This window comes from Clarias gariepinus, chromosome 25 (genome assembly GCF_024256425.1).
Source record: "Clarias gariepinus isolate MV-2021 ecotype Netherlands chromosome 25, CGAR_prim_01v2, whole genome shotgun sequence".
Classification (NCBI taxonomy): domain Eukaryota; kingdom Metazoa; phylum Chordata; class Actinopteri; order Siluriformes; family Clariidae; genus Clarias; species Clarias gariepinus.
Window position 1 is genome coordinate 22324828 of NC_071124.1, and position 19043 is coordinate 22343870.

Consider the following 19043-nt stretch of genomic DNA (forward strand, 5'->3'; position numbering starts at 1 on the left):
ACGACCATGGAGTTAGAAGGGGTGTCTAAACTTTTAACAGGTAGTGTAGAAATGAAAAGAATTTCACTGTGCTCTAATGTATATGCAACAAAATGAAGGCTTTTGCTTTTTCTGTGGAAGTCATAGAGGTCACCCGTCTCTGGTGAGGCTCCGCTTCTCTTCACTTCCTGCTCGCATCTGGCCATTTCATTTCTTTGCTTCTTTTACACTAAGTCTCGGGATACGTCCCAGATCCATCTGCAGCACGAAGCACTGCATAGAGAGGTTTAACCCCGCGTACAGTACCGGAATGTCACCAAGTATCACACTACACACTACAGGTATACATTTTAGAAGAATTCTTGCTTCTTTTGTCAATAAATAAAAGGGAACCAGTTCCGCTGGAAGTCATTGTACACGCCATGCCGAGAACACCTCGGATCAGGAGCAGTTCCTTTTCCTTCTCCATATTCCTCCCTTCTCATCATTCCAGAACTGTACAGGGTTTCGTAGATATGGCTATAAATACATTAATTAATTTGATATTTTGCAAAAAAATAATAAACAAAACAAAGAAGCTACTTCCAAAGTTTATCCAACATGGAAGTGACCGATCTCGCTTCCCTAAAAATTCAAGTTTCTAACTTCAGCTGTTTTGGAGAGATGATTTTATATGTGCCACAAAAATGCCCATTTTTCAGCGTTATACTGTCTCACTTCAAACAATAATCATTTAAAATGCACGTTATTCACGTATATTTCTTTATATTGTATTGATTGGTGTAAACTTCTGGCAGCATATGACTTGTAAAAATTGTTCCTTAAATAATTGTTTCAGTAAAAGCTTAAAAAAGGGAAAAATCTGTAGTGTCCGTAACCTTGTCAAATTCATGTTGCGATATCTTAACAATTTTATCTTAAATATTTTAGAATAATACACTTTTTCGGGTTGATGTCTTTTCATGTGAAATCCAAATTGGCCAAGTTTTATCTGAATGACAGTTAAGATCATTGATTCAAAAAGGTTACGGACACTACACCTACAGGTGAGACACTTTTTAGTACCAATACCACGATTTGTATGATTATATTTAACAAACCATACTTTGTTTATCCTCATTGTATGTCTGACCAATTGCTTAACATCTTCCAGCACACCCTTTGTGAAGTCTTCTCTCGGTTGTTGACTCTGCTGACACAGACACGCCCGTCTCCTGGACGATGTTCTCAATCTGGCCTGATCTTGCCAAGTGGTTTTGTTTCACCAGGGAAAGAATTCCTTTATCATCCAAGGCAGCTCTGTCCGTGGACTCCCCGTGTTCCCGAGTTCACCAGTACGTTCTTTATTTTTTAAGATTGCATCACATGGTTAAACTGGCTGCGATAAATGTTTTTGCTATCTCTCTGAAGGGTGTGTTGCGATTTTTCAGCCTAACGATGGCTTTCTTCACTGGAAGTGACAAGTTCTTCGGACTTAACACGACAGATCCGGATCACCAACACTTCACTTATACTCAACTCTAGAATTGGATCTTCTTGCTTACATAACTACGCCGAATGACCTGCGTGTACACCGACAAGTGCATCTTTCTCCCAGAGCAGTCAGGTGTGGTTCTCCACCAGCTGTTTAAAACACATACAGATGTTTATGCCGCTTGGTTTTTCAGTTCCGTCCCACAGCTCCCAAATGCTTTCGTTTCCAAACCACAAACCACTTTTGAAATTGTAACAGTGATAAAGGACAATTTGTGGGTAGGAAAAAAAAAATCCTAACGCTGTTGATTTAAAGGGTGTAGCTGAAACGCTCTCAGGTGGGGGAACCTAAAAGCATACATAAATCATCAAAGTTTAGATAAGAAGACGGTGAAAAAAGAAAGAAAAAAATCAAACAGCTGTAATACAATACAATCTGCAACACATCTCCTGTCAAAATACTGTTCAGCTTCGACTCATATTTAATATTATCAAGGTGCGTAACTGGAATGCACTCGCTTATCTGTGCTGGAGAAATCCTCTTAACATCAGAGGAGGCTTTACGTACGAGCGGCGCTAAGTGTTCCAGCATGGACTGGGCGGCTAGATAAGAAACTCCTCGGCCACACAGGCATGCTTTTCTAGGAAAATAATCAAGGATGGGGTGGCAAAGTGGAGGTACTGTTAATACATTAAAGGTGCTTTCTTATGCATGTTATATTTACATATAGATAGTAAAAAAAAAAAAATGATAAAAATGATCAATCAACCAGATAATAGGGACAGAAAAGAAATGGGAAAATTTACGACGGGTGTTCAAGTCAAAGCGGGACTTTCTCTGTATAATCCCCTGCTACACTAATGCATGAAACCATCAAGAAAGTTTCCTCAGCCGGTCTAATTTAAGTCCGAAAAACACTGGCCTCCCAGGAACTCCTTTAATCAAGTAAATATGTAGAAATGCCTTGAAACGAGGTCAGGGAGATGTGGCAATAACTCCCAGCCGAGTTCCTGTAAAGTGCAACCCTAACCCTAACCCTTGGTAAATGTTTATGTGTTTAGTTCCCACAAACAGATGCGTCTCTTGTACAAGCTGACGACAATTCGTTATCTGGCAAATTTCAAGGATCAGGTGTTCAAACGTGTGAAGAGTCTCATCACTGTACCGTGATTGAAGTTTTCTATAAACGTGAAAGCTCTTTTTTACTTCTACTTCATTCACCAGAAATTTCATCACAAGTCCCGGTTTGACTCGAACGCCCCTAACGGATATGAGCTCCCTAAAGAATTTGTGGCGTCGGATATTTACTTGACGTATAAAGGAATTCTGCTATATTAATATTCCCGTCACGTCATGTTTGCTTTGGATGTTTGTGCATTAGCTTCCCATAACAGGTCATGAAATAGCAGACTTTACTCGACGTCTAAAACGGGGTGTGTTCGCTAAAAACGTCTGTCACCACGGACATTTTTTTACATAATGAAAGACAAACAGGATCAGGTCGTCTGGTTTTATTGAAAGGAGAAATGCTGGAAAGAGAGAAATATTTCCGAGACAATATTTTGAAACCCGGCGAATCTGGTCAGGACGCAGTGAGCGACGATGATCTGAGTCACCGTCAGCGATCCACGGAGAGCTGATTACTCACAGATGGGTCAGCGAGAGTTCGAGAAAATGATATAACCTGGCTATTATTTCCCTGGAGGCTCATCAATCATCAGATACACAAGGCAACGTTAGTATGGCTGTACCTCTATAATAAAAAATAATGAGAAACAACTGTTGAGCAATAATCGTTGGACAATAATCCTGCCTCAGTAAACACTATACTTAACTTAGGAAAAAGTGGTAAACATGTATATGAAGGATCGCAAACAAAAAAAACAACAAAAAACATGATATTTAAAAAAGCCGACGTCACTTTATGATTTCAGAATCAGAAATTTGCTCTCCTCAAGAGTCCAAACCAAACTTCGATCCATCAGACATCGCTTCCTTTTGGTGTTAGTGTACCGTCTGGATGTCATAACTCATAATCAGGCACGTCGGTGATACGTCCAAATCATGTCCTTATAAAACACTGCGATCGATCGTTTCCGGAGCTGCGCTCCGCTGCAGGTCCGTGTTCGAGTCTCGGCGTCTCAAGTCTCCACCTCAAAGTCGACCCCGGAGTCGTCTGAGCACTACTGAGGGGGCGCGATCGGGACTTTGACAGTCTTAATCTCCGCTATGTGCGAGGACTTCTGGATGATGCAGCTGGTGGTGCCTGCGGGCGCGGCCTCCTCGCTCTGCGCCAGGTTGGTCAGCGCCATGGCCGCGTGGAGCTCGTTCCAGTACGCGCCGCTCTTAACTCGGACGCCTCCTTTGGGATTGCACCTGAGAGGAGGAGGAGATACAGCAGTACGTCATGTGTCTTGTCTGGAGAGTAGATTCGATTAGAAGGGAATGAGGGAGAAGGGACATATAAAGAGTCACTTACACGTCGTGGAACTGAGAGCCACAGTCCATGGATTCTAGAGAGAAAGTAAAAAAGGAATTAAACATTGTAGATTTTTGAATCTGTTAAAAAACAAGTACTGTATATAGAGGACCGGCACAGTGGCTTAGTGGTTAGTTTCCTTGCACCTCCGGGGTCTGGGTTCGATTCCCACCTCTGGGTCTGTGTGCATGGAGTTTGTGCTTGGTGGGTTTCCTCCAGGTACTCCGGTTTCCTCCCACAGTCCAAAGTCATGCAGATTAGACGCTAATTTCTAAATTGCCTGTAGTGTATGAATGAGCATGCGAGTGTGTGCCTTCCAGGGTGTACCCCACTGGTGTAGGTCAGATGTATATAGAGCTGTAATTAAAGGTGCAGTCAGCGATACTGTGAAAAAGGTAATGGACACACCCTTCATTCTAGGTCTCCTTAAGAAGCTTTGCCCCTTTAAACCAAACCCGCTCACCCACAAATTCATGCACTGCCAAGGCAGAGACACTAGCTGACCAAGGCTTAGGGGACCAGATGGGGTACACCCTGGACGTGGTACCAATCAATCATAGGGAACAAACAAATAATTAGGAATGCCAATCACACCTTGTACATCCAGGGGGTACCCTACCTCGTGCCCTAAGTCTCCTAAGATAGGCTCCAGGCCCCCCGTGACCCTGAATACAGGATACATTTAAGCATTTGGCAGACACTCTTATCCAGAGCGACTTACATTTTCATCTCATTATACATCTGAGCAGTTGGGGGTTAAGGGCCTTGCTCAAGGCCCAACAGTGGCAACTTGGTGGTTGTGGGGTTTGAACCTGGGATCTTCTGAACCGTAGTCCAATGCCTTAACCACTGAGCTCCCCCTGGCCCCAGTTACCCACTGCGTGTCTTTGTACTGTGGGAGGAAACCCACCAAGGACACACATAAACCCGAGGTGAGAATCGAACCCCAACCCTGAAGGTTCAAGGCCACAATGCCACCTAGCAAACCAATATTAATATAAAACATCATTAAGCACGGACGGCCCTCGTTGCAGGCCTGCGTACGGAAAAACTGGATCTTGTTCCGCCCACATAAAGAGCAGACCTTGTCGAGGTTTTCACTTGATTTGAGACAAAAGCCTATTACATTAGATTTGCGTTCTCCTCCTTTAAGTAGTAAAGCTACAGTATAATGTTATAAGCTCTCACAAAGGGAAGAGGAATCCAGATCCTCGTTACGCGCTGGAACTCTCGCATTCAACAAAGTAGGAAAATGTTTTGGACACCGAATCTCACCGAAATATCCTGCAGTCTCAATATTTTGCCTTGGCAACAAGTACACGGCGGGCGAAACTGGATTAAATGGCTTACGAGCGCAAGCAAATCTAATGCAAAGACAGATTTTTGTTTTTGTTTTCTCGTGTGTGTGTGTGTGTGCCATTGTGTCTGTGAGCTCATGCTGGCATCGCTAGCTCGCTCGCGTGTAAATCTAAATGCCGAAAGGCATGTGCGTGTTGGCGAGAAAACCTGCATCTGCATCTGGAGAGTTACAGGCGAACAGCCCGTGGGTTGTTTGACCGTACTCGGGCATTCGGGCCAAAACAAATGCAATTATGTGCGGAGATGGAAAAAGCATATCTGCGCTGTGTCAGGAACAGACGCGCACTCTGTTCCACCGCTCCACAGCTCATTTGCATCATTTAAGCTATTTTACTTTCTTTCTTTCTTTTTTCCCTTTGTGCGTGTGTGTGTGTGTGTGTTTCTCTGATCCTTCTAACACTGTTCTCACAAACCACTCTCTAGAGCTTTTACTGACAAAGAAATCAAATAAAAAAAAAAACGTTTATAATTGCCGATCGTGTCGTTTTCAGGATCGCCGTCTTACTCATCGCGCTCTCCAGCACCACACCTGTTCGGTTGCTCATTTTGTAATTAATGGAATTTATTTTCCGACGTGCGCTTCACTAAATCTCGCCCGGATCCAGACGACTCCGCCTACGGATGGATCCAGCAGAGCTCGATCTGGACCCGGACGACCTTTACTTTCTCTCCTTGGGTGAAGCACACGGAGAAGTTTATTCCAGATATTTCACACAGGACTTACAGGTAGCGTTTTTTTTTTTTTTTTTTTTTTCCACTGAGCTGAGACAGATTTGTGCTGGAGATCTATCCTCCGTCATTTCGAGATCCATTCCCAGAGCTCTTATCCTACAGGGACGGACTTTAGGGTTTCCATGCCGACGTCACTCAAGCCTTTGATAAGAGAGCTCTGCTGATGGATCACGGTCTCCTGATAAAACTTGTCTCGAGTCCACTTCCGACAAACGAGCAGCCAGATTTCGGGGGGGTCTCCGTCTTAGCTCTCCATATTATTAGGAACACCTGTATACTTGAACTTTTGTGAAATTATCCAACGAGCCAATCATGCAGCAGCATAATGCATACAGCTACAGGAACTTTAATATTCATCTCAAACATCAGAATGAAGAAGAGCTGATCTGTATCACTGTAACAGGACAGGTGAAGCTAAACTTCTGGTCTTTTTCTAGTCCTCAGGTGTCCGGTGTTACCCACGATAGTCTCAGATTCCTTCTCCTGACTGACGGGAGTGGAACATGACATGGTCTTCTGCTGTCGTAGCTCATCCACGTCGATGTTTAAAGTGTTGCACAAGATGCTTTTCGTCTCACCGCGGTTATTTACGTTACATTTACATATTGGCGTTTGGCAGACAATTTGGGTAACGTAAGTGCTTTGAAGTTTCCATCATTAGATGGATCCTTACACTGGTTACTACGGTTACTAGTTTCTAAGTACCATTTATCAGTCACACACTGTTGGGAAGGTTTTTTTTTTGGGAAACAGAGTTACTATCCTGCTGTTGTATGATTACATAATAATGCGCTACTATGGATGAGAATCACAGAGGACCAGCCGATACCATGATATCACGATACCTGGGTGTCGATCCCATGTGTATTGCGATTCTACAGTATAAGCATCACGATTATATAAATATCTTGATTTAATTTTTGATTTTGCTACAAATATAAAACAAACTCAGAAAATAATTTGCCCGACAGAACACACAAGACGCTGTTAACATGTGAATGGTTTAAAGTGCCCCACCTGCAGGATTATAGAGGTACTGCAACATTTTACCTTCAAAATGCAAACATGTTATAATAATAATAATAATAATAATAATACTAAACAAAAAGATTTTGGAACAGGAACTTCATGTCTTTGAGTTACTATATCATCCTTCCTGGCAGCTTGAACCAATTTGTCTTCATCTGTTTTTTGTTTTTTTTTCTATGTAAAGAGGCTGTTCTGTGTGAAAATCCCCAGAGACTCCGAGTTTCTGAAACACTCAAACCGGCCCATCTGGAAACAACAATCAAACCACTGTTAAAGTGACAAAGATCACAATTTTCCTCGTTCTCACATTTGATGTGAACATTTTAAGAAAACATATTTGGCGGTTTGGATAACCGCATCAATGTGCACGTGTTCCTAATAAAATGGACAGTGAGTGTATGGATGGAGGCATGGGGGAAAAAAAAAACTTTTTTTGTTATAATACGTATACAAACGTTTCAGTAGTGAAATATATTTCTCATATTCTACTGTAGAACGTTTCAGGATTATAAATCTGGTTATTCTAAAAAAAAAAAAAAAAGAAAGAAAACTGTGTTTAAGGATTAAGGCAAGGATAGAACAAAAGCTAAAAACAAACAAACAAAAAACAAACAAACAAACAAAAACTATTTTTGATCAAATATATGCATGCGTTAAAAGGAGATTTTAAAACTTAATCGGAGTTTTGATCAGTTTTGCCTTTTGTTTTTTCATCCACAGAACTCGTCTACGGCGGCGTCTGATTAGTTTTTCCCCAGACGGCTAGACGAGTGTGATTACAGAACCGGACTGTTCCTAAACACTCCAACATTCCCATCAGGTGTTTTTCAACTCTCTAATACGTTCTCTAGTACCGTATACTGGAGTTCTAGATTGCACACACACACACAACCACACAACCACACACACACACACACACACACACACACCAGAGGTATTTCTTTTGCCCTCAGACACATTTCTAACATTCTTTGACCAGTGTTCACGGGCCTTTCCTGAAGTATCCGTTTAAGTTTATCTTGTAATAGTGGACCTGCTCTATTATTCCGCTGAAAGCAGCCAGATCAGGGATTAAAAAAACCACACAAAAATCTCTCGCAAGGGAGACGTGAGAGGGAAAATTGGCCTGCGACCTCTCGCACACAAAATGCATGCTTTTTCCCCCCCTTTTTTTTTTTCGATCTCCTTCGCCTGTAACATCTCCAGCTCGGATTTCTTCAAACAGCACCTGCGCCAAGAGCTACTTTAAAGCATTAATAAATCATTTGACCCTAATTCCTGTGCGCTACCGAACAGGCTCTCGGGCTTGATGGAAGCTCTGAGGGCGAAGAAGGTCTTTGTTTCAACTTAACCGTAATCAATCGCCTACTCCGGTAATAATGTTTAATAGGCGGTGTTGTAATCAATGACGGATCCCAGATGCCAAAGTCAGGTTTTGTTCGGCGTGGGGAAAAAAAAGCAACTTAATGAGCGTCATGTGAGCGACCCGACCTGACGGAATTCCAACTGAAACACAAAAATGACTTACAAATTGCACACATAGCAAATAACCGAAACCTAGCCTGTGCCACGTTTTCACACTCTGCTGCTTTGAGTCAACATCGGAGTCGAGGTTTATTGCCTCCTACTGTTGCCTCTGTGGGACGTCGAACCCTTGTAAGTTCGCCCTCGACCCGTTATCCTCGCACGGATCGGAGCCAGATACAGCTTCGAACCTGGAGTCAAAATATTTACTGAATGTAACTTTGTAAAATCTCTTCTGATGTAACTTTCCATTAAGGGTTCAGGCTTCCACTGCCTGAATGTGTGTGTGTGTGTGTGTGTAAAATTTCTCAGGAGGTGAATTACCATCCTGCTGATCGTAAAATTGAAACAATATGTCGATCAGAGATGCACGACTCTACAGACACCCCACAGTTCACCATCAGTGTATATCACTGTTCAAAAACTAAATGAACACACATGATCTTCACGCTCCCTCCTGCTGTGCTAAAGATTCTGAGCATCTACAGGGTTTGGCACACACCCTCATCCAGAGCCACTCACTCATACATTCAAGTAGTTTAGGGCTGCGCTCGAGGGCCCAGCAGGGACAACTTGGTGGTGGTCGTGGGATTTGAACCTAAGACCTTTCGAACCATAATCCAATGCCTTAACTACTGAACTACCCCTGACCCCTGAGGCCCCAACCTTAACCACGTCAGCACCTTTCAGCTGAACTGCCACAGCATTTTAAAGGCCTGCAGTCACTCAGCTGGAGGTGTACAATTAAAACCTTTTTCTTTTTTTTCCTAAATGGTGGGAGATGGGTGGGAATAGACAATACTAAATAAGGAAAAAAATCAGGACTATTTAAAATAGTAACAATTTATTTCCCTTTTTTAAATTTTTTTTTCCCAACTTTAAAAGTGCTCTCAGAATGCACAGAATTACATCAAAGACTTTTTTATTTGTTTGCCGAGTCCAGCCCTGACTAATCAGGTTGTAAGGAGTCTCTACTGGAACATAAAAGGATAAAAACAAACAAACATGAAAGTATGTAAAGTAAAAAGTCTTGTAGAAAAAAAAATCCTGAGTGACTCCTGATCAGAAGTTTTAGACCAACACTGACAATGAGATTGAATTATTAATATACGGGGTGTTCAAGTCAAATCGGGACTAGTGATGAAGTTTCTGGCGAATGAAGCCATCAGCATTTAGAGAAGACTTCAAGCACGGTACGGTGATGAGACTCTTAGTTAAACATTTGACCGGTGCAAACGTTTTAAAGAAGACCGTACGATCTGTGAATGACGATCCAGGCCGAGGTGGCTCAGAGCCCGCTGCAGCCGCTAGCGTGAACATTCAGCCAGCGGAACGCTTGATCCTTGAAAAAGAGATCGGCGGATATCTTGCCGCTAACTACAGTCCTGACCTCGCTCCAAGACATTTCCACATGCTTGAGCCATTAAAGGAGTTCCTGGGAGGCCGGCGTTTCAGATCATGGCTGCCTAAAACATAAAATTTTCGCTATTCCGTTTGCATGAGCTCACAGATGCCCATGATTGGCCGTAATCGATGTGAGAGTGCTAGTGTAAATCCCATCCCACCCTCTCAGATAGCTCGGCCAATCAGCTCTCTCTCTTGGCTCCCAGTACGCAGGAGGCTACCGCATCACCCAGCTCGAGTAGCTCGCTACTACTGACTCACTGCCTTCGCCAATTGATATTGATAAATAAATATTTTCATTATCATTTAAAGAATCTACTTGTCTTGAGTGTGTCTGGGCTACTGATCTACCCACATTATCACTCCCTCACGCATCGTCCATACTGCTTTATCCTGTGTACAGTGTTACAGGGGGGCTGGAGCCTATCCCAGGAGACTAAGGGCATGAGGCAGAGTACACACTGGACTGGGTGCCAATCCATCGCGAGGCACACAAACAATCATTCACACACTACAGGCAATTTGGGAACGCCAATTAGTCTAAACTGGAGTACCAGGAGACAACCCACCAAGCACAGGGAGAACATGCAAACTTTAGGCGGGAATCGAACCCTTGACCCTGGAGGTCTAATCTAGGTTGATTTGCTAGCCTTATCATCAATCCTATCATCCGGAGAGCACGACCTCAGTCCCTGAGGAATGTTACAGCTACAGTGTGCTCTCTCAGGAGGGAGGCGTGGCCTAATCGCACCCCGTCTTAAATCGTAGCGGCTCTAGCCAATTACGGGTGTCTGTTAGGATATCGCTTGCCTCCGGGTGTGTTACGCCGCTCCCTAGCGGTATAGAAGCAGCAGTTTATAGAGATGCGAACGGAAGAAACAGGAGTCGTTGATGGCGGCGTGTTCTAATCAGGAGGGTGGGAATTAGACGGAAGTAAATTAGGGAGAAAATCTGGGGAAAATAAGTGCAAAAAAGAAACATCATGCGAGAGATATACATGGTATTCGGATCGAGAGGCTTTTAGTCACGTGTTGTTTTTTTGCTCTGCTGTCTGTTTTGACTTGAAGCAAAAAAAAAAAAATCATGTTTATTTTGACTCGATGTTGCTTCCAAACTCCAGACTTTACTCGATCCCTCTCTCTCTCTCTCTCTCTCTCCCCTGTCACTTTCACTAAATCTTAATTTGATCTGAATTCGATTTTTTTTTACAAAGTAAAGATATGAAAAGTATAAAAGTGTAAATAATGTAAATCACTGAGTACAGACAAGTGAGCCGTACAGACGGTGAAATACCGCAGACTCGGGCGCAGAACCGTCCGCGTCCATGTGGTGCGACTCCTGGCCCCGCAGTGGTGAATCCTCATGGAGGAAACAGCGTGAAGTGAGGGTTTTCTAAAGCCTCTGATGTTTCTCTATAATTCCACTCTGGTTTGACGAGAATGTTTCCATGCACGTCGCCGTGTGATGAAATGGCAGCGGGTTTAGCAGCGACGTCCAGACGCGCGCCAGCTCTCCAGAACTGCCAGAGAGACACGCTAAACTGTTTAGCAGGACTTTTTTTTTCTTTCCATTTTTTCCCTCTTCGACTTGTTCTATATGTTTAACGTGATGGTGGATAATAGGATTTTTCTGTTCTGTTTTCGTTTTCTGCACTGGGCGGCCTGTCAGTTTGACTGAAAGCAGCGTTGGCGCACGGCGTACGCTGCCGAGTGTGGAAAAGTACTGAAATCGGTTGCTGTAAAACTGATAGATCTGGAGAGCTGAAGAAAGAAAGAAGGCAGAGCATAAAAAGAAATGTCATAGCATGGAAGCGTCAAGTGGGCCTCGATTTTTATATATATATATATTTTAAAATAGAAAAGCCTTGCTCGCGAATCAGGAGTTTCGAATATGCACTAAGCGAGATTTTTAGAAATGTGTGTTAAAATGCAAGCACGTACGTTTACATTCTTGCATTCTCTGTTTCCTTTTGTTTCCTTTTTTTTCCCTGTAAATGCAAATTTCTCTCCGAGTGACCCTTTATGCTTCGTCACTGTAAATCCCACGACCACAGACGTCTCGGTTATTTTCGGAAAGCTGACCGGAGCTGACCTTGGGGAAAGAATTCTCGTCGTGCCTACGCCACGTACCTCCCTAACCCACTCTCCTGCTTAAAAGCTGCACGACTTTCTGCATGTAAGACGCGATAAGATCGCCGCGATAACCGCCGCCGCTCTTACGCCCCATTAGAAAAACGCAAGAGAATCGCCGCTTTGCGGTTGGATACCTTGTTTGGCTCGGACGCGAGCCGCACAAATAACTTTCTTAAATTACAAGTTCCAAAACGGAGAACATTCCTTAATTGCCCAGAACTGTTCCATAATGGCAAAGAGACAAAACCAACAGTGCAATAGAACATTTACAGAAATGTGGTGGAAATTATGCAAACGCTGAATTTAAACCCCACGAGTCTGGCCTGACGGAACCGTTCTCCTTCCCGAGACGTTAACAGGTGTTCCTATAAGCTATGACACCGCTGAGTAATACAAATTTCCATCCTGAAAAAAAAAAAAAAGAGAAGTCGAATGATGGCACAGACGCGTTCTTAATTAGCAGGTCATCCTGGTGATTGTCATCTTGGGACTTGAGCGCATTGTTATTTTTAAAATATGTACAGTTTTGGGACGCAGCTGCTAATGTGACTCAGATATTCCCAGCAAGAGTCTGTAATTAAGGACGCGATAAATAAATCCCGACCGGGTGGGATTCCTATAATCGTTCGCCCTGAGTATTCATTAACAGAAAAAAAACATGGCTAGACGCGTGCTACAGAGAAACCAGAAGAGAACAAGGACTTTCTGACACTGGAGACTTCTTCCATGAGTGAAATCAGCATTTCCTTTACTCCTAATCAACGTTCATACCTTCTCTCCTGACATCCTACCGTTACAGGAACTAAAAAATGGTACAAAACTGAATTTCTCTGTACAGGAAGTGTCGTCTGACCTGTCCGGTAGGTGAAGTTGGCCTCCGTTTCAGACGACGAGGGCGACAGGAGCTCGTCGTCGTACTCGTTGGAGCTGAACGAGCCCGAGTGGTTCCTCTTGCGCGAGTCCGAGTTGGAGGCCATGACGTGCCGCAGCGAGTCGTTGAGGTAGCGGTTCAGCAGACTGCTCTTGTACTTCGGAGGGGAGACGTAATCGAGGCCCCGGCTCTCCTGGATCACCGTCTTGTGCGCGGGCTGGCTGGACTCGGATTCGCTGGGCTGCGTCTGGAGAGGGTTCTCACCATCTGGAACAACGAGAGTAATTTCTTCTATTAAAATCACAGCGAATAGAACGTCCAGGATGAAGGAGGGTTAAAAAAAATGGTGCAGAAGCAGAATCTAACCTTGTGGATAAGCGTGGTGTACATGAGCTACATAGGAGACGGGGTTAGTAAAAGGTGGATTGGAACGGTAAGGGTTTCTAGTGCTTCTTCATCGGTTTAAGGTGGACAAACCATATTACCCTTTAAGGTTCTAGATTTAATATTCTTTTTTTGAACTGTTAAATTATTATACGTTTGATCTAAGTATTTTTAGAGTAATTTTTATAGTGTGGAAACTCTGGCAGCTTTTCCCTGCAAGGAACTCCAAGGCGTTCCTGTGTTGAATTATAATGGCACCTATTATGACAATTACCGCTAATAATAACTTGACTCTTTAAAGAAAAGGGTGTACAGTCTTAGGGACTCCTGTGAAATCATGTGACGTGCTGTATCTTTCGTGACATGATCGGACAAATCAGTAGCCAGGGCTTCTAGGACGAGCCTGACCGACTTCTGTACGGGTAGATACACACATCCATTCTGTACTCATTGTACATCCAACAACACGCTGCACTATACCCATAGGTAAATGTGTAGATGCTAGATTCCTTTTTTTTTTTTTTCCTAGGAAGATTAATTAAACTTTGTGTGATTTAACGACTTTGTGTGTTATGTCGTCATAAATTTGTGGGCAAAGTAGTGTTACTCAATTAAAAGTAAAACTCTTCCATGTATATATGTACTTGAGTAAAAGTACAAAAGTGCTCATCTTAAAAATGATGTAAGTATTAAAATTGTAGGACTTGTATTAGCTTGTAAACAGCGTTGATGCTAAAGTGGAACCAATTTACTGTACGTAAATATGCATAACAGTCAGCAGGTGGCAAAATTCCAACTTTAAATACTACACACCAATGTAGTTAGCTAATCCAATGCCATTTAGAAATGTAGCTAAGTAAAAGTACAGATACTTGCTGTATGATGTAATAGAATCAAAGTAAAAAGTACCGCAGTGGTAAAGTGCTCGTCCTATCATCAGGAGATCGCGAGTTCGATTCCCAGGTGATGCTGTAACCTCTCGCAGGCGGAGGTCTAGAGAGAGCTGATTGGCTGAGCTCTCTTAGAGGGGAGTCGATGAGAGCTACTTAGTGCTCCCACAATAATCACGGCTCTACAGCCAGTCAGGGGCGTCTGCTAACGAGCTCACGCAAGCGGAAGGAGCGGATAGCGCGGTCCTCCAAGTGTGTTACTCCACCCCCAAAAGTGAATGAGCGAAAAGTTTGAAAAGATGCGGTTGGCTGGCGTCACATGGTTTGGAGGAAACACGTGATAGTCTTCGACCCTCCCGACTGAGTGGTAGTAGTAGCTTAATGTGAGTGCCCCCTAGTGACGGGGAGGAATTGGATGCGACTAAATTAGAGAGAAAAAAAAGGATCCTCTAATAAAACTAATCCTACTCCTTTACCTCCTAGGGCTGTTGTCGACACGCTGATGCTTTTACTTACCCATGACAGGTAAGCCTTGATGTAAATAGTACTAGGTGAGTGTGTAAAACTCCTTGTATCTCTCTCACCTTCAGAAGCCGAGTCGTCGCTGCTGATGCTGAGCCTCTCCGCGTTGCCCTGAACGTATTTGTTGTACAGTTTGATGCGTAGAGCCCAGCTCAGGTCGGGTTGTCGCACCGTGTTCTTCAGCCTGCGGCGTGCGTTAGCGAACCAGTTCGATACCTGCAACATAACACAATGCCTTTCACTTTCGTTATATAATGATTAGGTGTAGAGTTTGTCCAAACCACAAACAACCACAGGCAGGCTTCAGACAGAAGATGTGGCACTTAATCACGTTATTACCGAAAAACCTCCGGGTATCCCTTTTACGTTCTATCTTAGTTTTAGAAGAGATCCCATTCATGCTTTAGACGCCTTCCTCTGAGCTCACCTGCACCAGGGTCATGTGGGAGCCGAGGGCCAGCAGGATCTTCTCGGTTTTGGTGGGATACGGGTTGTCCCTGTGTTTATACAGCCACTGTTTGAGCGGCCTGGCCATGTCCTGTAGAGCCTGCCGCTTGTGCCGCACCTTCCCTCCACTCGTTACAGGAAGAAAAACAAGCACAGAGAAAAAGAAAGTGCGATCTTAGTTTTCAATTGCTATACACGTATTCACTCGAGAGGTTGGGGAGTTCTGGTTAGCTTTCCAGGCTTTTAGAGGATAATTGTTTAATCGGCAGGTGATTTCTCCGAGTCCTGAAATGCAAACACTACACTTGGGAAATAGCTGAAATAGCACAGCCCTGGAACGTGCAACAAAAGATTTTTTTTCTTTTTCTTTTTGTTCACTCAAATTTTGTTTGCAATTTAGTTTAATGAGGCCACACAGCGCTAAACAGAGGTCATATTTTGCTATTTTGAGCTCTCCGGGTATTAAAATGATGCCCACATTTTGGATAATTTGTGCTTTCCTTTAAAGAAAGCGCCTGATTCAGTAGATAAGCTGAACTTCTGCTAGAGTTACATCTCAGTTCATTCACATCCCACTTCAAATCCCAGCGTATTATTAGCACTATTTTGTGAAAATGTGCTAAAAGACAAAGTGTGTTGTTCCGAAGGTCATAGATAGAGTTTGAATTTCACAAGACTGCTTTAAAAATGAAAAGAGATTCTTTAATGGGAAGTAAAGTGTACTTTGGCACGAGGATGTGTTACGGAGACATATTTCCTGTCCTTCTTAGTTTTTTATTATTAATTTTTGCTTTTTTAAAATATATATACATATCATGAGTACAAAGGCTCTGAGGACTGAGTGAGTACAAGAGCTCTGGAATTCCTAATTAAGTGCAATGTTTCGCAAAGCATCAGGAGGTTAAATTTCACAACACGATTCCAGAGGAGTTCCCATTGTAAGACTTTAAGAATCTCTGTCCATAAAGAATCTCTGAGCATTACCCTTGTTAAAAATCAACATATTGAAAGCACAAAAAAGTTTTAATAGTGCACATTAATAGTGGAATTTGATGATCTCATGGCAACATTAAAGAAGAACTTTTTTTCCTGGTTTAAAATTAAAATACAACTAGCTCACGAGATCAAACCTCGATCAGAGTTTCAAATAGCTTGAAAATATATTTGCAGGACAAATACAAACATAGGAATAACATGGAGAAGCATTTAAGATAATAACTGTATCCCATGTGCTCGTGCATGCATGACGCTACAAAAATTGTATTTGGATGTATGAATCATCTGAACTCACAGAACAAATCTAAACTTGACATTCAAGGGAATCCCAAATGAATGAATGGTTCTGTTTCAATCACATCACTAAAGCATCATCAGAAGGTTGTTTAAGCAGCAGATGTCAGTGTAGAGTAAAGTCTGTTCACTCTTGCCACACACACACACACACACGCGCACTTCTCTTCACACTGATGACCATAAAACACTAAACTGAGTACAACTGCGTGATACAAGCGTCTGCAGATCGTCTACAGATGACCTCTCGGTCAGACATTTGAAATATCAAGGCATTTAAAAAGGAATCACTTAATGCACAGAAATTCTAAACCGGCTAAAAGACGACTACGTGGATTTATCTTGTTGTATTTGATGTTTCAGTTATGTTTAGATCACAGATTTTATAATGTATAGTTGTTTGGTTTCAGGTCTGTACCATCCGCCTGAGACCGGATCAGACTCCAGAATTCACAGCACAGCTTGTCCTGCAGTTACTGCATTTTATTTCTCTCAAACTCATCTTACACTTTTCTGTCCCTTCTCTCTGGTTAAACCCAGGCTGCTCGTACCTCTGCCTTCGGTGTTGCAGCGTTCCGTCCATCCTCTTGGTCAGAGAGTCTGCATGCTGGCCATTTAACACTTCCAGATAACTCAGGCTCTTCCTCTCGACAGCTTTTCCGTTCTCCTCGAAAGTCAGACGCTCGTCCAGGTTGCTGAACACCAGCGCGCTCATCGTCTTAGGTGTCCTCTCGCATCAAGGGTGGAAGTTAGAGTGGGTGTGGGTCGAGAGGGGCGAGGACGACCAGATTCTCTACCTGGGGACAGAACGAGAGTTTAGGCATTTAGAGTAGGAAGAAAGAAGAAAAACAAATAGATAGACAGACAGACAGAAAGAAAGGTAGACAGACAGACAGAAAGATAGAAAGACAGACAGACAGACAGACGGAAAAATAGATAGTTAGATAGATCTGGGATTGTTTAAATAAAAAAGTAAAGATTATATTATATATTAAATGAAGTCTAATCTATTTATATAAATGTCATAAAAATATGGAGATGCAAAGTTAAATCAATAAATGCAAACAGTAAATATTTAAAAATGCATTAATAAAAAACAATACCTAAAATAATAATAATAATAATAATAATAATAATAATAAACTACTACTACTACTAATATTAATAATAATATTAATAATAATAATAATAATAAAAGCTGGCATTTGTAGTAAAAGAGAAAAAGTAAAGAAAAAATTATATATTAAACAAAGTCTAATCTACTTATATAAATGTAATAAAAATATAAACATGCAAAATTATAAAAATAAATACAAACAGTAGCCTACATAATTAAAAATGGATTAATAAAAAGGAATACAAAAAAAACATAATAATAACAATAATAATAATAACATACTACTACTATTAATTATAATAATAAGAGCAGGCATTTTTAATCAAAAAAGAAAAAAAGATTTAATTATATATTAAATAAAGTCTAATCTATTTATATAAATTAAATCAAAATATGCACATGCAGAAATAATAATCATAAATGCAAACAGTACATAATTAATGATATGTTAATTAAATCAATACCTAAAGCTATAATAATAATAATAATAACAATAACAATAATAATAATAATAATAATACCGTTAGACTCTGCAGACCCCACAGCATCACTCAGTCCCGCGCGCGCTCCATCGCTCGGAAATCCTAATGCTGACTCCGGGGGCACGCGCTACTCACTTCTCTGTCTCTGGCGCTCGCTCGCTCGCTCGCGCGCTCACACGCGTCCCCGGTGGCTGCTGCGCGACTACTGCAGGCTCGCGCGCCACACCGACCGACACCGTTAGTCCCGGGGCTCGCGGCCCCGCCCCGGAACCTGAATCGGTGCACACCCACAGCAGCACCGAGCGCGCGCGCGCACGCACGCGCGTGCCAATGTGCCAGCGCGCCAGATGTTTTTCACATCTGTACATGAAACACGGAACTACAATCGAATCAAGACCAAGTCAGTATATATATATATAAAGATATTAAATAACACTGTTTAGCATTTAAACAACTCAGAAAAAAAACACAGAGCTTTACAGCATGTGCGGCCACTTTAATAGAAACACCTGCACACCTGCTACCACCCAGTCAGCTGGTGCATAGAATCATAATCACACACACACACACACACACACACACACACACACACACACACGTTGTGGTGGCATGGTGGTGGTGTCGTGGTTCGCCCTGTTGACTTGCACCTTGAGGGTCCGGGTTCAATTCCCGCCTTGGGTCTGTTTGCATGAGCTCAGAGATCAACAGATTTTAAGTTTGTTTTAGTAATAATATGGTGACGTAATGGTTACCTCTGTCGCATTGCACCTCCAGGGTTATGGGTTCACTTCCTCCCACAGTCCAAAGACCGGTATGTGTATGATGGATTGGCACCCAGTTCAGATATAGAGGATGACATCGATGCTCAATTGTCTCTATAGCTTCAAGAGAGTGCTGCAGAATAAAATAACATATAGTGAGAGTCAGT

The 19043-nt window shown here is 42.5% G+C and overlaps 1 protein-coding gene across 1 annotated transcript; it reads right to left on the reverse strand.

The window, feature by feature from the left end:
* Positions 1 to 2949: 2949 nt before the first annotated feature.
* Positions 2950 to 18289, reverse strand: mkxb (mohawk homeobox b). The gene is made up of 7 exons (XM_053486440.1): positions 18155 to 18289; positions 17068 to 17313; positions 15207 to 15354; positions 14842 to 14995; positions 12966 to 13250; positions 3933 to 3966; positions 2950 to 3829 (listed from the first exon to the last, which is right to left on the reverse strand). The coding sequence occupies exons 2-7, from the start codon at positions 17229 to 17231 to the stop codon at positions 3637 to 3639; spliced, it is 978 nt and encodes a 325-aa protein (XP_053342415.1). The 5' UTR covers positions 17232 to 17313; positions 18155 to 18289; the 3' UTR covers positions 2950 to 3636.
* Between the last annotated feature and the right edge of the window lie 754 nt (positions 18290 to 19043).

What these genes read in the sequence shown, in the direction of transcription:
- mkxb (XM_053486440.1), bottom strand. Translation starts at nt 17,231, where the DNA reads ATGAGCGCGCTGGTGTTCAGCAACCTGGACGAGCGTCTGACTTTCGAG. An exon ending in CCCACATGACCCTGGTGCAG is followed by an intron (nt 14,996 to 15,206) that starts GTGAGCTCAGAG and finishes GTTATGTTGCAG; the next exon opens with GTATCGAACTGGTTCGCTAA. An exon ending in GGCTCTCAGTTCCACGACGT is followed by an intron (nt 3,830 to 3,932) that starts GTAAGTGACTCT and finishes TCCTCCTCTCAG; the next exon opens with GTGCAATCCCAAAGGAGGCG.